Source organism: Parasteatoda tepidariorum, chromosome 5 (assembly GCF_043381705.1).
Source record: "Parasteatoda tepidariorum isolate YZ-2023 chromosome 5, CAS_Ptep_4.0, whole genome shotgun sequence".
NCBI classification, from domain to species: domain Eukaryota; kingdom Metazoa; phylum Arthropoda; class Arachnida; order Araneae; family Theridiidae; genus Parasteatoda; species Parasteatoda tepidariorum.
Genome location: NC_092208.1, coordinates 34,260,728 through 34,279,706, shown reverse-complemented (window position 1 = coordinate 34,279,706; position 18,979 = coordinate 34,260,728). Strand labels below are relative to the sequence as shown.

Below are 18,979 nucleotides of genomic sequence, written 5' to 3'. Positions count from 1 at the left end.
AACATTAGGAGGTTCGTCACCTGCATACATCCCACTAGTTTATTTCAAAATTGGCGAGTCACACTTCCCTAGTTTCCCTTGTTAGTAAAATTTGTCGTAAAGTAAATGAAAAACGAAAACAAACTTCTATCAGTTAATCTTCACAAAACAATGACATAAACTGCGTCCTTGTTTTTTCCTTTTAACTGTACAAATTGTGAATCTACATAACAATAACACGCGATGTTGTTTTCTTTTGAATATATTTTTTTCTTTCGAATTAATTTAGCTAACAGAGATTATTGTACAATACTTTACATTTTCTATAATTTTCTTCATCGAAATTTGCATAAATTGAATTATACGAGATATTTGCTTATCCAGAACACAGTATTTTCCGACCATCCTGGTTAATTAAGTGTCTACTGTACTACTTTTCTATTAATCTTAGCAGCAAAATAACTTGGGCATTCATCGGACAAAATATTCATTAATCTTGATTCAATAAGGGTAAAAAATGCCGATATTAGCACTTAATAAATGTCTTAGATTAACCTAATATTTTATATCCATTATTCGGTCAATATCGGCCCTATATAGAATTGCCCATTCCACAAGATGCTTTTCAGCCAATGTCGGCCCTATGTAGAATTGTTATTGCCCAATATTAAAAGCCATTTTATGACAGATATTAAAAAATCTAAGCATCCCAATATTGGTCCCTCGGTGCATGTTTTTATAGGAACCCATATTCAGCTAATTTTGAGCCCAAATGGGGTCAAGGTAAAATTGTTGCTAGGAAAGTGATTGCAAAAGTTCACAACTTGCCTGCTTAATTATATTTTTAAAAAATTGTGGAGTACTATAAATTTCTGCACATAAATACCTTCTGGAGAAGTAAAAGCATTCAGCAATTTCTTTCTATCTTCTGATTTAATAATTCCGATAGAAAGCAATTCTTGTTCTTTAATGCCATTCAGAGAGTCTATATGATGATATCCATTCAAGACAAGGTTATCCATGTACATCTAAATTAAAAATCAATTTTGAATTCTTAAAATTAAAATTAAAAAGAACGATAAAATACACCGAAAAGCCATTACATTATGACCACCCTCCATCTATAACAATGGGCTCGCCCAGGTTTTCATGGTTTCTCTTTCTCGCCCAGGAACAATGTTTTCATGGGGCACATTAGGACCCATAATCCTCATAGAAAGATCCCTGACGTCTGTAAGCTACTTGAACATAGTTGCAGACCAGGTTCCCCCATTCATGGCAACAGTTTTTCTTGCGGGGTATGGTGTCTACCAACCGGATAATGCACCATGTCATAAGGGTCGAATCGTCATGGATTGGTTCGAGGAGCATTCCAGTGACTTTCAATTCATGTCTTGGACCCCAAATTCACCTGACCTTAATCCAATAGAGCATTTGTGCTCCTACTTGGAAAACCAAATTCGTGCTGCCACGCTACCCCCTCGCAATGTGAGGGAATTGCAGGACCAGTTGGTGAGCGCTTGGTACCAGATACCTCAGGCTACCTATCAGCACCTTGTGGAATCAATGCCAAGGAGGGTGATAGCAGTTTTGAGAGCTTAAGGTGGTCCTACATGTTATTAGCAGGGTGGTCATAATGTAATGGCTCTTCACTGCATATTGAATTAGACAACGAAACTAAGAAAGAAAATCAAAATGTAAATAAATATTATGTTACTTAATTTAAACTTGAGTTTAACGATAAGTAAAAAGTTTTCTTTCTTCGCGATATTGTAAAAAAACTGATAAGTTGATTCATTGAACTAATTCAACATTAAGCGGACAAACCACGTAAATCTATGTTGTTTCCCATTCTAACTTCTTTAATCGATAGATTTACGTTTTGACTTTTTTGTTTGTATTATATTGTTACTTCCTTACATTATTTCAGATTTACATTATTTTTGTTTTTCTTCGGCAATAGATTTAAAATAGTGTTAGTATAATAAAACTGCAACGTTTTAAAGTCAATACACATAAGCTTATTTAATTATTCAAAAACTGGTGCACGTAAATAATAAAAGAAAAACATTAAAAAAAACTATTTCAGAAACCATCACTCCAAACTTTTTTTTAAAAAAAAATGTTTTCTATTTTCTGTAAACTGATGGCATGATAAATTAAATTATGAGTAAAATTATTTTCTGTTTTTGTTACTTGATGTCTCTGAAAAGCATGAAAAAGTAAAAAAATGGAAAAATTAATTAAAATCTATATTAAATTTGAATGAAAATTACTTTTTCAAACGTGTTTCTTTTTTAAAAAATATTTATTATTTTCAATGATTGCATACGTTCCATCAGCAGAAGATTTATTTGAATTACGCGTGATCTTTGTTAAAGTTTTGTCTTAAAAGCTGAACAGAACTAGTCCTATTACAACAAATAAAAGTATTTTTACCACCATCTGGAACTATTTCACAGAAAAGTGAAAATCGATTGACAATCTTAACAACTTATCACTTTCAGCTGCTTCATCCAAATTTAATTTTTATTTCTTTTTTAGACACCTGTGAATGACGAGAAAAATGGGAAAATACTCACGCCCTTTCTTCAATTTTAAGACCCTTAACTTCATCTGTCCTCTATTTTTTTTTTTCTTGAGTAGGTTATATTGATTTTTGCTCCCAATTTATTTCATTGGCCTTTTATTGCAGTCATCTTGTTTCAATGCGTAAGAAGTAAATCATTCGAATTAAGTGAATCATTCGAAATTGGTGCCTCAATAATTATGAATTATTCTGCTTGGAATATGTTGAATTACACTATCTGAATGACATAATGTTTAATGTATAATGTTTGTTTAGGAATGTATAATGTTTAATGTTTGTTTAGGAATGTATAATATTTAATGTTTGTTTAGGAATGTATAATATTTAGTTTAATGCATAATGTTTTGTTATTCTTAAAAAACCATAATGTTCCAAAGTGTTAATTTTTACTCAGGTTACAAAAATATCACTTAGGTATCCCACAAAAAAATATAAGTTGTATTTCATTTCAAAAGAATAATTAAAATCAAGATGGGGCTGCATCATTTTGAACATCAGATTTTTCCAAAAGCTTTATTTTAAAATAGTTCTTCAGTTAAAATTGTTCTTTATTTTAAAAAGTTTAGAATCTGTAAAAGTAGTCGTAAGTATTAAAGTTTATAATCCATAACACAAATATTAATAAGTATAGTTTTCTTTGAATAATAGTAAGATATGAAACATTAACAATTGTAAATATGTTTTATGAAATAATAAAAGTTGCGAACTAATGATATGAAGATAAAATGCCTGCATACATATTTTCGATTGTTGGAAGCGTTAAAATTAGTTTCAAAATGACAATATATATATATATATATATATATATATAGTTTCCTTAAGTAATTTTGTTAAATAACATTATTTTTTGTTCTTTAAAAAATATAAGACAATAAAAAGAAACTTTTCCTTTCAGCCTTACTCAAAGAAATTTCAGTNTTTTATTATAAATTTTATCAGAAATTTGAATTTTATTTTTAGATAATTTTTTATACAAATGAATGTAAATAAAAAATTTTACACTACTTATTTTTTAATTTTATATTTTAGTACAAATATAATTCTGATAATCTAACCGAATTTTTTAGTAACTATTAGTTTGTTTTTTTTATATATAGAAAAGAATATACAAAAAATGACACCGGTGTCCAAAACGTTTGTTTGGGGAAAACAGCGCTTTTATACCCAACGCAGTGTAAAAAAATATCAAATAGACTCTTATATTTTTCTCTTTTGGATAATTTGAATTACTTTATCTAATAAGAAGTTGACGTTAGAGATAGCATAAGTGAGATATTTAACAGATATAAACACTTTGATTCGTTTAACAGAGGTTGTTATGGTTTACTATTCTTTATTAAGCTTAATTTCTTTTTACTTCGCACACTATCACTATAGACAGAGATATTATTTCCTTACCTTTAAGTCCAGCTTCTCTAAAAGCTCTTCAAGTGAGGTGGGTGATGCAAGCGTTTGTTCATATGAATAATTTCTCTGAAATTCTTTCTTTCCTCCATTTTGAAATTCTTCAACATTGTTACATTTGAAAAGGCCAATTTGTTTCTTGAATCTTCCAACCCAATAGCCAGAGCTGGACTTAGCCAAGATATCAATTACATCACCTTTCTATAAACATGAACTCAATTAAATATGAAGCGGAATAGTGCGCGTAAATAAAGTGGACACACAGAAGAACTTTTGCTTTGATAATACGTTTTTCAGGTATCCGTACTCAATCTTAACTAGTCCGAGGAACTAAATTGAAATATGCTAACCAATTAGAGTGAAAGATATTTTAAATTACGAAATCTGGCACAAAAACGCATTTCTTCTGAATAAATATCCCTCTTTTTTGTTCTTCAGCAGACAGACCCTAAAGACGTGGAGAGGGAGAGACATGACCCTAAAGACATGATCTGGAAAATATAGTTCCAACAGTTTAGGCATGTAACGTAAGTTTAGCCTCCCTAATGCTATATTTACTTATTGCGTTTTTAACCATATCTCAAAAACCTTTTATGAGGATCTAAGAAAAAATGTGCACACAATTATAAAATTCGCTTATAAAAAGATTATCTCACACAAAAAATAATAACTAAAATATAATTATTTGCATGAAATCAACTTCGGATCAACGAATTTAATAATTGTGTGCAAAAATAATTCAATTAGGTAAGAAAGTTCAAGAGATATCGCGAAATACGGAAAAAATAAAATTAACATTAAGGGGTCACAAGTTTTCAAATTCTGCCTCGTCTAAATTATTGGAACTATATTTGGAACCAGATTAAAATTCAAAAATCTAAATACTTCGAAAAAAATATATGTCTTTTTAAAGAAAGTACAATGAGCAATAAAATAAACTAACCACCCCAAATAACTTTTGATCTAATGATTATATCTTCAAGTTCCAGGAATCAATAGTTTGAGGGGTGACTTCAAATATGCTTATTAATTAGTATAGACGATATTTTCAGTTACGAAATCAGACACAAAAACAACTTTCTCTGAATAAACATACCTTTTTTTCGCCAGATTCAGATTTCTGATGCCCGAAATAAAGGGGAGGGGGTAGCCGTAATTTGGGAATTATGGTCCCCATACTTGGTCAAGAGAGCGGTCCAAAATTTGGACCCCTTAATATTAATTTTATTTTTTGCGCATTTCGCAATACCACGAAAATTTTTTAAACGAACTGAAAACTTTATGCGTAAAGTTATAAAATTAGTTTATCCAAAAATAATTTCACGTTAAAAATAATTCTTAGTAAATACTTATGATTTTTTATTAATTTATTTAATAATAGTCGAAAAAAATTTTGAATTGTAATGTATAAAATTTTCACATCGTTTCAAAGTATGTGGTTTACATGGAAAAATACAAAATTTGAACGTTGTCGGTCGAATAGTTCCTGAGAAATCAAATTTTTAATAAAGATTTTTTCAAAATTCGATTTCTTAGGAACTATTTGACCGATTGCGCTCAAATTTTGTATTTTGCTAAGTAAAATTATATTTTTTTAAAATAATGTAAAAAACTGTATACCTTACAATTTAAATTTTTTCAACTATTATTATTTACTATTAAATAAATTACAACTATTAAATAAATTTATAAGAAATAATAAATATATAATAAAATTAATTTTTTAAGTAAAATTATTTTTGAATAAATAATTTTTATAATTCGGTACAAAAAATTTTCAGTTCTCTTAAAAATTTCTCGCGTTATGGCGAAATATGCAAAAAGTGAAATTAACATTAAAAGGGTCCAAACTTTGAACCGATCTGCTGACCAAACTATGGGGACCATAATTCCCAGATGGCGGCCTATATTTTGGGAGTCAGAGATCCGAATTCGTCGAAAAAAACGGTATGTTTACTCAGAGAACATGTGTTTTTGTGTTTGATTTTGCAACTTAAAATATCGTCTGCACTAATTAATTAGCATATTTAAAGTCACTTCCCTCGATCCATTAAGATAGAGTCCTAGAACGCGAGGATCCGAGTCATTAGGTCAAAAGTTATTCAGGGTGGTCCGTTTATTTATTTATTGAATTTTTTTTTTGCGCACTGTACATTTTTGTGTCCGATTTTGTAACATTATATATCGTTTGCACTAATCAATTAGTATATTAAAGATTAGGGTCTCGAATTGTCTTAGTCATGAAAATCTGATCATTAGATCAGAAGTTATTCTAGGTGTTGACTTTTTTTTTTTGCATTGTTAAGGCAATTTCCAAATTTACTCTCTCTATATTAAAAATTCCTAAAATATATCATATAATATCAAGACCTAGTGAGGATGCTAAAATTGATAATTGATGTGAAAAACATTTTTTAAATCCAGCATTACTGCAGAAAAAAGAATATTCTGTAAAACTTCAAATAAGTCTATTTTTCTGATTGAAATCGAAGCTTTTCAACTCTTATAGTAACAAAAAATTATGAAAAGATTTATTTTTATTTATATGTCTATTGTCCATTCTAATATACACCTGAAAATGTTTAATACTGTCAGCTATTTGTCCGATAAGTTCACTGCTGTAGACAATTTTTAAAAAAAGCATAAAAAGTTAGTTTTTTCTTATTTTATACAACTTGGTTGAAGCGAGCAATCCTCCGCTACTTAAAGAAAGTGCTTGTTATAATTTAATGTTATTTGATCTGCTTAATTTTAAGTTTATAAGTTATTTTGCTCAATAATTGTCAAATTTTGATTAAGTCCCTGCAAAAATGATTTATGTTAAGGTACAGCAATTCATTTTTCATTTGTTACAATTATTCCTTTAGTGATTATGTGGTCATTATTATTACGCTGGATTTTTAAGAATCAACACAACTTCAAATCTGCTGCAACTTTTTTGGATTTATCGAAGTTCAATCTCAGACACATAATCGAACGCTTGCGGTCGTATATTGTTAATACTCAATATCTATTGGTGGCTGAGAGCAACCATACGACCGGAAGGTTTAATATAATAGTTATTGAAAGTAAGGTGTGTATCCTAGTGGTAATGTCTATGAATTAGTCTATTATTACTTAGTGGTTGTTGTTACGTCCTAGTTTTTGTATTAGTCGAAAATGACCTAATGATAGTGTCTGTGAATTAGTCGATTATAGCCTAGTGTTCGATGTTACGCAATAGGTTTTGAATTAGTCTATTATAACCTAGTGGTAGTATCTTTTAATCAATCTATTATAACCTAATGGTTGAAGCTACGCCCTAGGTTTTAAATTAGTCTATTATAACCTATTGGTTGATGTTACGCTATAGCTTTTAATCATTCTATTATTACCTAGTGGTTGCAACCACTATAGATTTTGAATTAATATTGATAGTAATTTTGAATCAGTTTATTATAATCTAATGGTTGAAGTTAAGCCTAAGTTTTAAATTAGTAGTCTATTACAACTTAGTGATAGAATCTTTGAATCAGTATATTATAACATAACCTAGTGGTTGATGTTACGGTCTAGGTTTTGAATTAGCTTATTATAACCTAATGGTAGTGTTTATTATAATCTAGTTGTTTATGTTAAGCCCTAGGCTTTGAATTAGTCTATTGCAACCAAGTTGTAGTGTCTTTAAATCAGTCTATTCTAATCCAATCCAGAAGTTGAAGTCACGCCCTATTAGCAATCGATCCCAACGTGCACCCAATATCACTTCGATTACATATTGTTTTCCCAGCATTAAATCGTTATCGATATAAAAATAGATAAATCTCACAAAGGTTCCATTTGAAAACAATCAGATATACCTTAAAAGCGAGACCTTCTTTATCATATGGGCCTGGAGTGCAGTCGACCAGAGCACGAGCCTTGCCTAAGATTCCCTTGCATTCTGTCAATGATACCTCCTCCCCAGAACAAATGAATCCATGATTGCTATTTGATGTAGGATTCTGATGACCTGAAACAAATAACAGGTGTGATTAATGATTGCCAAAACAGGGGTCGAACTGAGGCAATTTCTGTATTGTGTACCGTAATTTACAGAAAAGCTTTGCGTTTGAATTAATTCAAGTGTGAAAAGCCGCTTTTTTTTTCTTTTTAGCTTATTGGAGTTTGTTTAATATAGATGTAAAAAAAATAGAAATATGCTACGAACAATCCATTAAGAGAAAATAAATAATTTTGCGTAACTTCTGACGTAATTTTTAAATCGATGTCTATTGAAGACTGTCCTTACTTTCTTCCTAGATTTAAAATATGAAAATAAATTTTAAAAAACCGCGATTTGAAGAAGGGCGATGTTATTTGAATTAATATGATGATAAAAAAACCGTTTTATATTCAGCTTACAACATACCGATTATCCATTGAGGGGAAAAAAGTGCACAGTAAAATTCATCAAAACGAACGAATTAAATCGCAATTCAAAATGTATTTTTGTCAGTAATAATAAAATTAAAATTTAAACAATTGCGTATTTAAAACGGACTAAAAAAGAAAATATCTTTATTTTTGTCAGACCTAAAATTAAAAACGTAAGACTCATCACTTAAAAAAAGTTTACGAATTATTTTCGGTTTCGATAGAAGTATATAACGAATCTTACTTATCCATAGTTTTTGATTTCTGGTCTGACATTATTTACCCTCATTAGTGAATTTCAAAATCATAATTTTTAAATTATTAATTCCATCCTATTAGCGTTTCAATTTTAGTTTTGCGTCTGTTAAATTGTATAGGTCAAAAAGTAGTTGTAACTTTAATTGACTAACTTTAAACAGACTAAAATGAAGAAAATATATTCATTTTTATCTAATCTGAAATTAAAAACGCAAGACTCATCACTTAAAAAAAGTTAACGAATTATTTTCGGTTTCGCTAGAAGTATATAATGAATTTTACTTATCCATAGTTTTTGATTTCAGGTTTGACATTATTTACCCTCATTAGTGAATTTCAAAATCATGATTTTTAAATTATTAATTTTATCCTATTAGTGTTTTAATTTTAGTTTTGCGTCTGTTAAATTGAACAGGTCAAAAAGTAGTTGTAACTTTAATTGACTAACTTTAAACAGACTAAAATGAAGAAAATATATTCATTTTTATCTAATCTAAAATTAAAAACGCAAGACTCATCACTTAAAAAAAGTTAACGAATTATTTTCGGTTTCGCTAGAAGTATATAACGAATCTTACTTATCCATAGTTTTTGATTTCAGGTCTGACATTATTTACCCTCATTAGTGAATTTCAAAATCATGATTTTTAAATTATTAATTACATCCTATTAGTGTTTTAATTTTAGTTTTGCGTCTGTTAAATTGTATAGGTCAAAAAATAGTTGTAACTTTAATTGGTGATTTGATACTGATTAACTTTGCTTGCACTATTCAGGAAGCAATTTTATCTTGAATTGTCATCTAGCACTGAGAGCCAGTTAAGATTTCAATACCCTAGCTAATCGGAAAGAGATCAAAGTTGTGATTTCCTTTTATAAATTACTGTAATTATGTACTGTAAAAAATCGTTTGTCAAAATTGAGCAAAAATGTATCAAAACAGCTCCCATACAAATATAATAGATTGCAAAAACCCCATATATTCATTATTGAGTCTAGTGATACGCTCAAACAATTAAATGGTGAGAAAGACATGCTAATTAATGAATAAAGGTTTTTGAAATTCGAAGATATTTGCTTTGGATCTTTTGACAAATTTTTGCTCAATATTAAGAAACGCCTTTTTACAGTATACAAAACAATTAGCATAAGGGACAAAGAAATATAGACAGTATCCCACTTCCTTTTCAAATCTTTTACACAATTTTGTTAGATTTTAAACAGTTTTTTTAATCTGGCATTTGCCTAAAACATGTATAAATGATTAATAAAATAAGGTCTCTGAGTCATTAGTGAGTTGCGCATAATGAAACAAATCGGTTCTAATATTTTCCAAATGAAAAAAAAAATTATAAAAATGACAATTTACCACTTACTTGCTGAAGATTCATTTTTTTCTAAACACTTTTCTGTTGAATTCGATTTCTCGCATGCATCTTTATTCTCATTGACCTGTAGAAAAGTAAACAATAATTTTAACTGATGAATAAACAAATAAATTTGAAAACTTTTTTGTGTTATTAATTATATTAGTTTATCACAGTGTGTAATGAGGCTAGGATAGCCTGGTAGGCAGGACATAGTGCTCGTGTCCACGAGAGTTAGAATCCAACCGGCCGAAGAATCCCCATGTATTAAATGGTGACTGTGCACGTTAATTATGTCGAGGTCACAAAGTCCTCTAAGTTCCCATGACAAATTATAATACCTCAGAGGTACTGAGATTGATCGTTCTCTGGTTCAAGTCAAAATTACGATCCATAGATGAATGAGTGGAGTATGATTAGTTCCTACCTGTAAAGTTTGTGTAGCTGAAGTCGTATTCTTGGCCATATATGGCGCCACTGAAAAAACAAGAAACCCTCTGCCTTAAATTTTTAATTTCAATCAGGCTTACTGATTGGTTTCGACATAAGTGCTAATAACAACAGATAATGGATATATTATGTGCTGTATTATTATAATAAAAATCCAGATACTGTACATAAAGAGACAAATATAATTTCACAAATTCTTTAAGAGTTCGAATATTAGTAACTTGGAAAAAGGTATTTAAAGTAAGAAACAAATTTGATATATATAATATATTCGGGAGAATATTGACCATTATAAAGAAATATGAACTATATGTAAACATACATATTTATTTATAAGTATAGATAGCGTTTCATTAACCTTCATTTATAAGTAGAGCTTTGTACAGGTATGCAATTGTGGTTTTTATTGGAATTTTATATTTCCAACTGAAATCGAAACTAACTGTAATAGAAAATTTTACATTAACTTTAAAAAGAAATTGATCAGCAATGGCTCAATGATTAAACGCACTGAGCTGTCATTGTTAAGATCTTGAGATCGATGCTCAGTGAAGCCCATCCAGCTTCAAATCGATATGCACCAGCTTCTGTGAGAAATATAGGTAGCTCGGACGCAATACTGACCACATTGCCCCACTCATGCCATTGGTAACCAAGTTGTAAAGCTTTGATCGCCAGGACACAAAGGACTGTTGTGAAAATATTTCCTTGATACAGAAAATATTAGATTTTTTTCAGTTTAAAAAGGCATCAAAACATTAGAGTTGACTACTCTGATGTTTTTTTTTCTATTTCATAAATATTTAAACATGAAATTACTAACTAGTGATTTATTGCAAATTAACCTATATTTATAAGTAGAGCTTTATACAGGTATGCAATTCTGGTTTTTATTGGAATTTTATATTTCCAACTGAAATCGAAACTATAATAGAAAATTTTACATTAACTCTTAAAAGAAATTGAACAACAATGGCTCAATGATTAAACGCACTGAGCTGTCATTGTTAAGATCTTAAGATCGATCCTCAGTGAAGCCCATCCAGCTTCAAATACATATGCACCAGCTTATGTGGGATATATAGGTAACTTGGACGCAAGACTGACCATATTGCCACACTCATGCCATTGGTAACCAAGTTGTAAAGCTCCTAGCTACGCCACTGAATGGACTGTTGCGAAAATATTTCCTTGATACAGAAAATATTAGATTTTTTTTTTCAGTTTAAAAAGACTTCAAAACATTAGAGCTGACTACTCTGATGATTTTTTTTCCTATTTCATAAGTATTTAAACATGAAATTACTAACTAGTGATTTATTGCAAATTTTAGGAGATCGCAATCGACCGATTCGGTGCTTCATTTCTCGTTTAAGATCCTTCACTTTTCCACTCCAAGTCGACGACGATGAAGAACTAAGAGGTAAACGAGGATAATCACATTGCTCCTAGAAATAAAATAAAAAATTAACACTATGTTTCAAATAATTATATTTCTGATGCATAAAATACACACTGCCATATTTAGACAGTGAGATTATTCCATACAAAATAAAAGTAGAGGGAAATAATGTACAGTGCGCCAAAAAAAAACAACCCTGAATAACTTTTGATCGAATGATCGGAACTTCACGTTCTAGGACTCAATCTTAATGGTTTGAGGGGGTAACATCAAATATGCAATTAATTAATGCAAACGATATTTTAAGTTACTAAATCAGACACAAAAACGTACATTTTCTGGATAAACATTCCGTTTTTTCAACTGATTCGGATTTTTCATTCCGAAAATATCGAGGGGGTAGCTGCAATCTAAGAAATATGGTCCCCATAGTTTGGTCAGAAGAGCGATACGAAGTTTGGACCTCTTAATGTTAATTTCACTTTGTGCGTATTTCCCCATATCTCGAGACATTTTTTAAGCGAATTGAAAAATTTTGCACACATTTATAAAATTTCAATTAAAAAATAAATTTTGGTAATATTTATCATTTTTTAATATTTTTGTTTAGTAGTAGTCAGAAAAAAAATTGAATAATACGGTACACAATTCTATAAGTAATTTTAAAGTATGTAATTTTACATGTCAAAATACAAATTTTGGGTAAAATCGGGTAAATAGTTCCTGAGAAATCGATATTAATATTCGAATTCCTTTTATTCGACTTCATTATATTCAACTTAATAACTTTTGGTCTAATGATCAGATTTTTGCGTGCTATGATTCCGTTAAACGTTAAATATACTGATTTATTAATGCAAACTATGTTCGAAATTAGGAAATCGGACATAAAAACGTACTTTCACGAGATAAACATACAACTTTTGGTTCTTGACTTTTGGTTCTAATATAAAGATGTTACCCATCTGAAAAAATTTAGTCTTATTAGTTTAAGCAGGAAAGCAATCAAAAGTGTGAACTCTTTAATCTTTATTTTATTTTTGGTACTTCGCTTCTTAGAATTGATCTTTTAAAAACGATAGAATCGAAGCCATTTTGCACAATTACAAAACTCGTTCATCCAAAGAAATTTACATACAAAAATTATTTTGTCATAGTTATTTCTAATTTTTTCATTGTTTATTTTAAGGGTCGAAATATTTTGAATTGTGAGACAATTAAATTTTAACAGCAATTTAATATACGTAATTTCAAATGGCATAACCCAAATTTTGCATGGAATCAGCCGAATAGTTCCTAACAGCTAAAAATTTAAAAATACGAATTCTTTGAACCATCGAAATGCGTTTAATATTGAAATAAGCACTAACAAATCTTCATATAGCGTCTAAATATATGAGGGAGAAAGATAAGAAAGATATGTTCATTCAGATAAAGTACGTTTTTGTGACTGATTTCGTAACGTAAAATATTTCCTATACAAATTAATTAGCATAGTTAAGGTTAGGCCCTTATTCCGTTAAGTATGTGACCCAATTCTTGAACATCCGATACTAAAAGTTATTGAGCTGTTCGCTTTTCTTTTTTGCACTGCACTTGGGTATGGCCACTTACCTGATCGACTTCGTCAGAATCCTCAAGACCGGGAGGAGATAGAAGTTCTCTAGATGAGTCTAAGCTTGGGTTCTAAGAATAAAATTAACTTTTTTAATTAATATTTTTGATAAGAAAAGAGAAAAATATAAAAGCAAGATAACAATTTAAGAACTAAGCACAGAAACTAAGAAACATTAAGAGTAATAAACACTGCCACGAAATTCACACCAGATTTGAAGTTAGTACTATTTGTGTTACAAAATGTTGTCAACGAAAAGATAAATAAAAGAGTGACAACTGACAAAAATTAACGAAATTGAGTTGACAAAATACATTTGACAGGGAAGAACTATGTGTTTTCATTGCTGAGCAATGTTGAGTCATTACCCTGGTTGTGTAATTTAGTGTTTTAAATGGATTGGTCAGTCACGTCGTGCTCTTTTCATATCGTTGTTCTTTTCTAGCGTTTATGCTTACTAGTCCTTAATGACTCACTCTCTGAAGGTGTTAAGTGAGGCAGAATCAACTAAATTCAGACACATTAAAGCCAAATGGTCATTCAACAGCCGCGGTGGCAAGAGGGATAGAGAGTGTCCCTACCAATGAGGTGATCCAGGTTCCAATCCCAGCAGTGGCAGGTTGATACGTAATCTGCTCCCAGTTCGCACCAACCACAGTGCTGATGTAAAATATCCTCAGTGGTAGACGGATCATGGGTTTTGAGTACCCTTGCCGTTGGGCTAACCATGCGAGATTTCCGTGGCTACCCTTTACCCGTAACGTAAATGTGGATTAGTTCCATCAAAAAGTGCTCTGCAAAGGCTAGTTTGTCCCTATGCTTCAATTGGGAGTTCTCTTGTCTTAAGGGTTGAGCACAAAATTACAAAGTTACGGACTTGAACATTGGTAGTCGTAAACTCAGAATTGGGTCGGCTGTTCAACGTCAATAAATAGTTACTGAAAGTGTCGACAAAAGAATACGCCTAGTAAAACAGCGCAGGCCATTTACCCGAAATGATATTCCATACATAACTATATACTGCCATTAGGGACCAAAAAAAAACTCACACATTTTAAACAAAAATCCGAGCTTTCAACATTATTTTTTGATAAATTTTGGTATGTCCAGCAAGATTTTTTTTAGCATTTAACAAGAAAAAAATTGAAAGCAAATTTATATCTTAAATAATTCCTCCACCTCACAATCTACTTACATTTCTTTTTCCACTTTTGCTTCTGTAAGCTGATGAGTAACACCCTTCAGATTTCGTTCTTCTTCTCAAACTTCCATCCAATGATGCGTTTTCAGAAACTGTTGACGTGGATGTGTTTTTTGTTTCATCTAAGTTATCATCAATGAATGCAGGACTGAGACTGCACATAATGTTTCCACAATCTCCGTTGCACGTTTTTGGTGCTGTTTTAGGATCTTCAGTAGCAAGTATAGAATTGCATTTTTTCGTGGAGTCACTGGACGCGTGATCAGCGTGGTTCGGCGAAGCTGTATTGAAAACTTGTTTCTTGTGAGTAGGAAGCAGTTCACTACAGGACTGAGACTCACTGGATATTTTAGATGTAAAGGAGTAGAAGTCGTCAGATGGTGCTTCTGTAAAAATTTGTACAGTTCAAAAAATTTTTTTTTACCTATTCAATAAAATATTCTAAAAGTAAGAGCGTATCACATAAAAGCTAGGTCATTTTTTTTTTTTTTTTTACAATTTAGGGTGATGAGCTTTAAAAATCAATTTATCTTTAACCCTTTCCGGCGCAGTGTTGCCAATCTGGCAACACTACGATTATTTAAACAGCACGGTTATCTACCACGGTTATTAACCAGCAAAAAAAGGTTCTTTAATAAGAATACACTGTCTGAGGTCGCAGTTGCTAATGTATTGCCAGACTAAAATTTGCTACCAAATGTTACTGTTTCACAAGGAGTTATTCAACTTATAATATATTCATGTAAATTATTGAATTTTAAACATAGGGTGCCACACGAAGTCTGTAATCACCTTCTTCATATGGTGTGAAGGTCTAAGGTGGCTGAAGGTTACAAGATGAAATCGTTTACTGCGCGATAGGTTCGAATATTGCGTATTCAGCGTTGCTGTTTTGAAAAATGTATCAGATACAAGGAAAGGATTGAGTTATATAGTTATTGAGTATCATCGTAAATATTTAATGCAAGAAAAGGAAGCTTAAAACGCGTATTTGTTTGTTTATGGTTTCAGAATGTCCAGTTATTACGAAAACTCCTCTAGACATTACATCCACGTGCTGACGGTAACTGTGAATATGAAGATAAATCACTTTGAGTAGTTATACGGGGTTAACCGTTTCGAATCGGTTAAGGTTAAGAGAATCATGATATTTCTTCAATTATCTTCAATAAGAAATGTTTTTAATCTTGTTATCGTTATGTTATGTCACTGAGTGGATATCTGTAAGCAAACAAATGCGCGTTTTTAGCTTTCTTTTCTTGGCATTAATATTAACAAGGTACAAAATCAATGAATGATGTTCTAGAACTATATAACTCATATTTTCATTCTATTTTGTATCGTAGAAACAATAACACCACAGTTTTCCATCACGTGGCGGTGTAAGTGGTCTCCTCTTGTGAATGATGTTCAAGAATTACGTAACTCATATTTTCATTCTACGCTGAAGAGCCAAAAAAACTGGTACACCTGCCTAATATCGTGCAGGGCCCCCGCGAGCACGCAGAAGTGCCGCAACACGACGTAAAGTAGTGCTGGAGATAATTGACACCATGAATCCTGCAGGGCTGTCCATAAACGAGTGGGAGTAAGAGGGGGTGGGAATATCTTCTGGACACCACGTTGCAAGGCATCCCAAATATCCCAGCGATGTCGTAGATTTGATGTTTTACCGGATTTCCGATACTCACGGTATACTTGTGGAATGGTCGTACTTGAAAATCTAAATTTCATTGCTATCTCGGAGATGTTATGTCCTATCTCCCGTGCGCCGACTATAACACCACGTTCAAAATCACTTAAATCTGTATAACCTGGCACTGTAGCAGCAGTAAATGATCTAAGAACTGTGCTAGACACTCGTTGTCTTATATACGCGCTGCCGATTGCAGCGCTGTACTTTGATTGGCTCCATACCCCTTTATTTGCATACTCATGCCTGTACCAGTTTTTTTGGTTCTTCAGTGTATTTTGCATCGTAGAAACAATAACTCCACAGTTTTCCATCAGGTGGGGCTGTAAGTGGTAGAGTCTCGTCTGTACTGCATTTAGACACCACTTTTATAACTCTAGATGCAGTCATTCAAAATTGGCCCCATGTATGTTATCAAAACATTAAATTTACTCACCATCAACCTCTGATCGTTCCCCTTGAGAAAAGGAGGAGTTGCTCTTACAAAAAGGTTTCAGCACATGCCTGGGAGAAGAATTCGCACTCTTAAGATGGCGGAAGAACTTTCCAATGCCAATTCTCTTTTTTCCTGTTGCATCCAGACAATTCTTGTCTAAAGAAAGAAAAAACGTTTGCATTAAAAATTAATGTATATGATTTAAAATTGTAAATTATTGATAAGTTATTGGGGTTTTACTTGTCTAAAGAGCTTACAAAATTTGAACTGAGCAGCTGTTTGATCTATTATTGGAGACATTAGTTATTAAAATCCACAAAAGAGTTTTATATTTAAATTTTTCAAACGGGTTATATTATTTTAAAAATAATTACATATTAATTCAAAATATGCCAAGAATCTTAATAACTATATGTGCTGAAGTGATGTTTTAAAAGGAAAAAAAATCTTATAACAATTTTTGGTACAATCATGTCAGCATGACAAATGATAACAATTAAAGAATTTGTTATGTTTGCTATAAAAATCAGATCATAAAGTTTATTATGAATTATATTTATTTTGGATTTTTGAACCTATTCTAATATTCAAAATGATAATAGCACCATTTATGTTTGTATGTAAATGTAAATGTATTTGTAAAAAAATGAATGTGCTTAAAATATTTCTGTTTCCAAGATCTTCAAAAGCCTAACTATAAAAAAAAATTCCAGATCATATAACGGTAGAAAGAACTGGTAATCAAAGTAATTGTACTTATTACCATAAATCCACTTTTACCGTAACATTTTAAGCAACGAAAAATCTGATGTATCGTAAATTTTACAGTAATATTGGTCGTAATTTCACTGTAGTTAAATAAATATTACTGTAAAAATTATGATATAAAATTTCGCGGTAAAATTGAATTCAACACTAAAATGGATTTTATAGATACTGCACTCAGGGTGACAGTAATTTGATCCTGAATTTTTTCAGTGAATAAACTTTCAAAAGAATTTCTACAAAGTATTAACAGAATATAACGTTTCCGTAATATATGAAAGAGTTTTTGTAAGGTTCTGAAGAAAATAATTCATTTCGGTGGTAAACGCATTCGAAATTGCGAATAAAAAACAGATATTTTTTATCAGTTTTCATAGTTTTTAAAAATTGTCAAGAATTTCATAAATTATGTGTGTTAAAATTATGTGTAACCATTTTTATAAATCATAGTTAATTAACAATTTGGTTGCAAGATTTCTAATAATAATTCGCTTCACAACAAATTATACAAAAAGTTCCATGCATGCTTTGAAATACACCTTCAAAAACGTATACGCTTATAAAACGTCTGTGATATATTAACGGAAATATGGTCTTTCAAAAAAATATAAAACAGTTTTAATTAATTACTTTAAACTGTTTCATTTTCATTACAAATATAACAATTTTTATACACTGCTAATAAATGACTCCAAAATAATAGACAAAAAAAATTTTTTTCAACTAATGTCCAAAATTTTCTTAATACTGTGTTCTTCTAACAACCATAACAATGATTTTTAGAACAAAAAAAATTGTAAGAAGCATCCAAAGGCAATCCATAATTAAAAAATAGTGCACCATATTGGCACAGTGGTTAATCCTTTCAGGACCCGCGGAAGGAAACGTTTCCCCAGCCCACACGCTCCGAGAAAATGCGTACTAAACAATAAAGAGGCTTAAGAGTATAACTAGAGAGTACACATACGCACTCTTAAAATAATAAAATAAAATAGTGGGCTGCGCCCCCTATTTTATTTTAAAATAGGGGGCGCAGCTGCTCGCTAACGCTCGCTAATCCCTGAAAATTGCTACGCAATCTTATATGGTTTGCTTCGCAAACCAAGCTCGCTTCGCTCGCTACGAACTTAGGTACATTGCAAGTGCACAAAATTCTAAGAATTCAAAACAATCATTAAAATCCATACAACGACGTTTTTTTTAAAAAAAAAAATGACATCTTTTTAGTAAATACAAAGTCATTAAAATAAATTTGAATTCAAATAAATGACATGTAATTATAATCTATACATTATAAAATCTTAAAGCGTAACAGCACGACTGAGACTCATTTTTCAATGAATAACTAATAACAATAACAAAACAAATAAATTTGCGATTTAAATCAAAAATCGTCAAATAAATTCGCAATATATAAATTCGTG

At 30.9% G+C, this 18,979-nt stretch overlaps 1 protein-coding gene across 2 annotated transcripts in view; it reads right to left on the bottom strand.

The window, feature by feature from the left end:
* The window catches only part of LOC107436161 (SAM and SH3 domain-containing protein 1), an 82,481-nt gene that overhangs the window by 6,319 nt on the left and 57,183 nt on the right, over window positions 1–18,979 (bottom strand). For both annotated transcript variants that reach the window (XM_043040329.2, XM_043040330.2), the window contains exons 4-11: window positions 16,791–16,946; window positions 14,656–15,047; window positions 13,460–13,531; window positions 11,754–11,891; window positions 10,003–10,078; window positions 7,813–7,964; window positions 3,968–4,174; window positions 866–1,007 (exon numbers count right to left, since the gene is read on the bottom strand). In XM_043040329.2, the coding sequence (XP_042896263.1) occupies window positions 866–1,007; window positions 3,968–4,174; window positions 7,813–7,964; window positions 10,003–10,078; window positions 11,754–11,891; window positions 13,460–13,531; window positions 14,656–15,047; window positions 16,791–16,946 (1,335 nt within the window). The remainder of the gene's footprint in view (window positions 1–865; window positions 1,008–3,967; window positions 4,175–7,812; window positions 7,965–10,002; window positions 10,079–11,753; window positions 11,892–13,459; window positions 13,532–14,655; window positions 15,048–16,790; window positions 16,947–18,979) is intronic.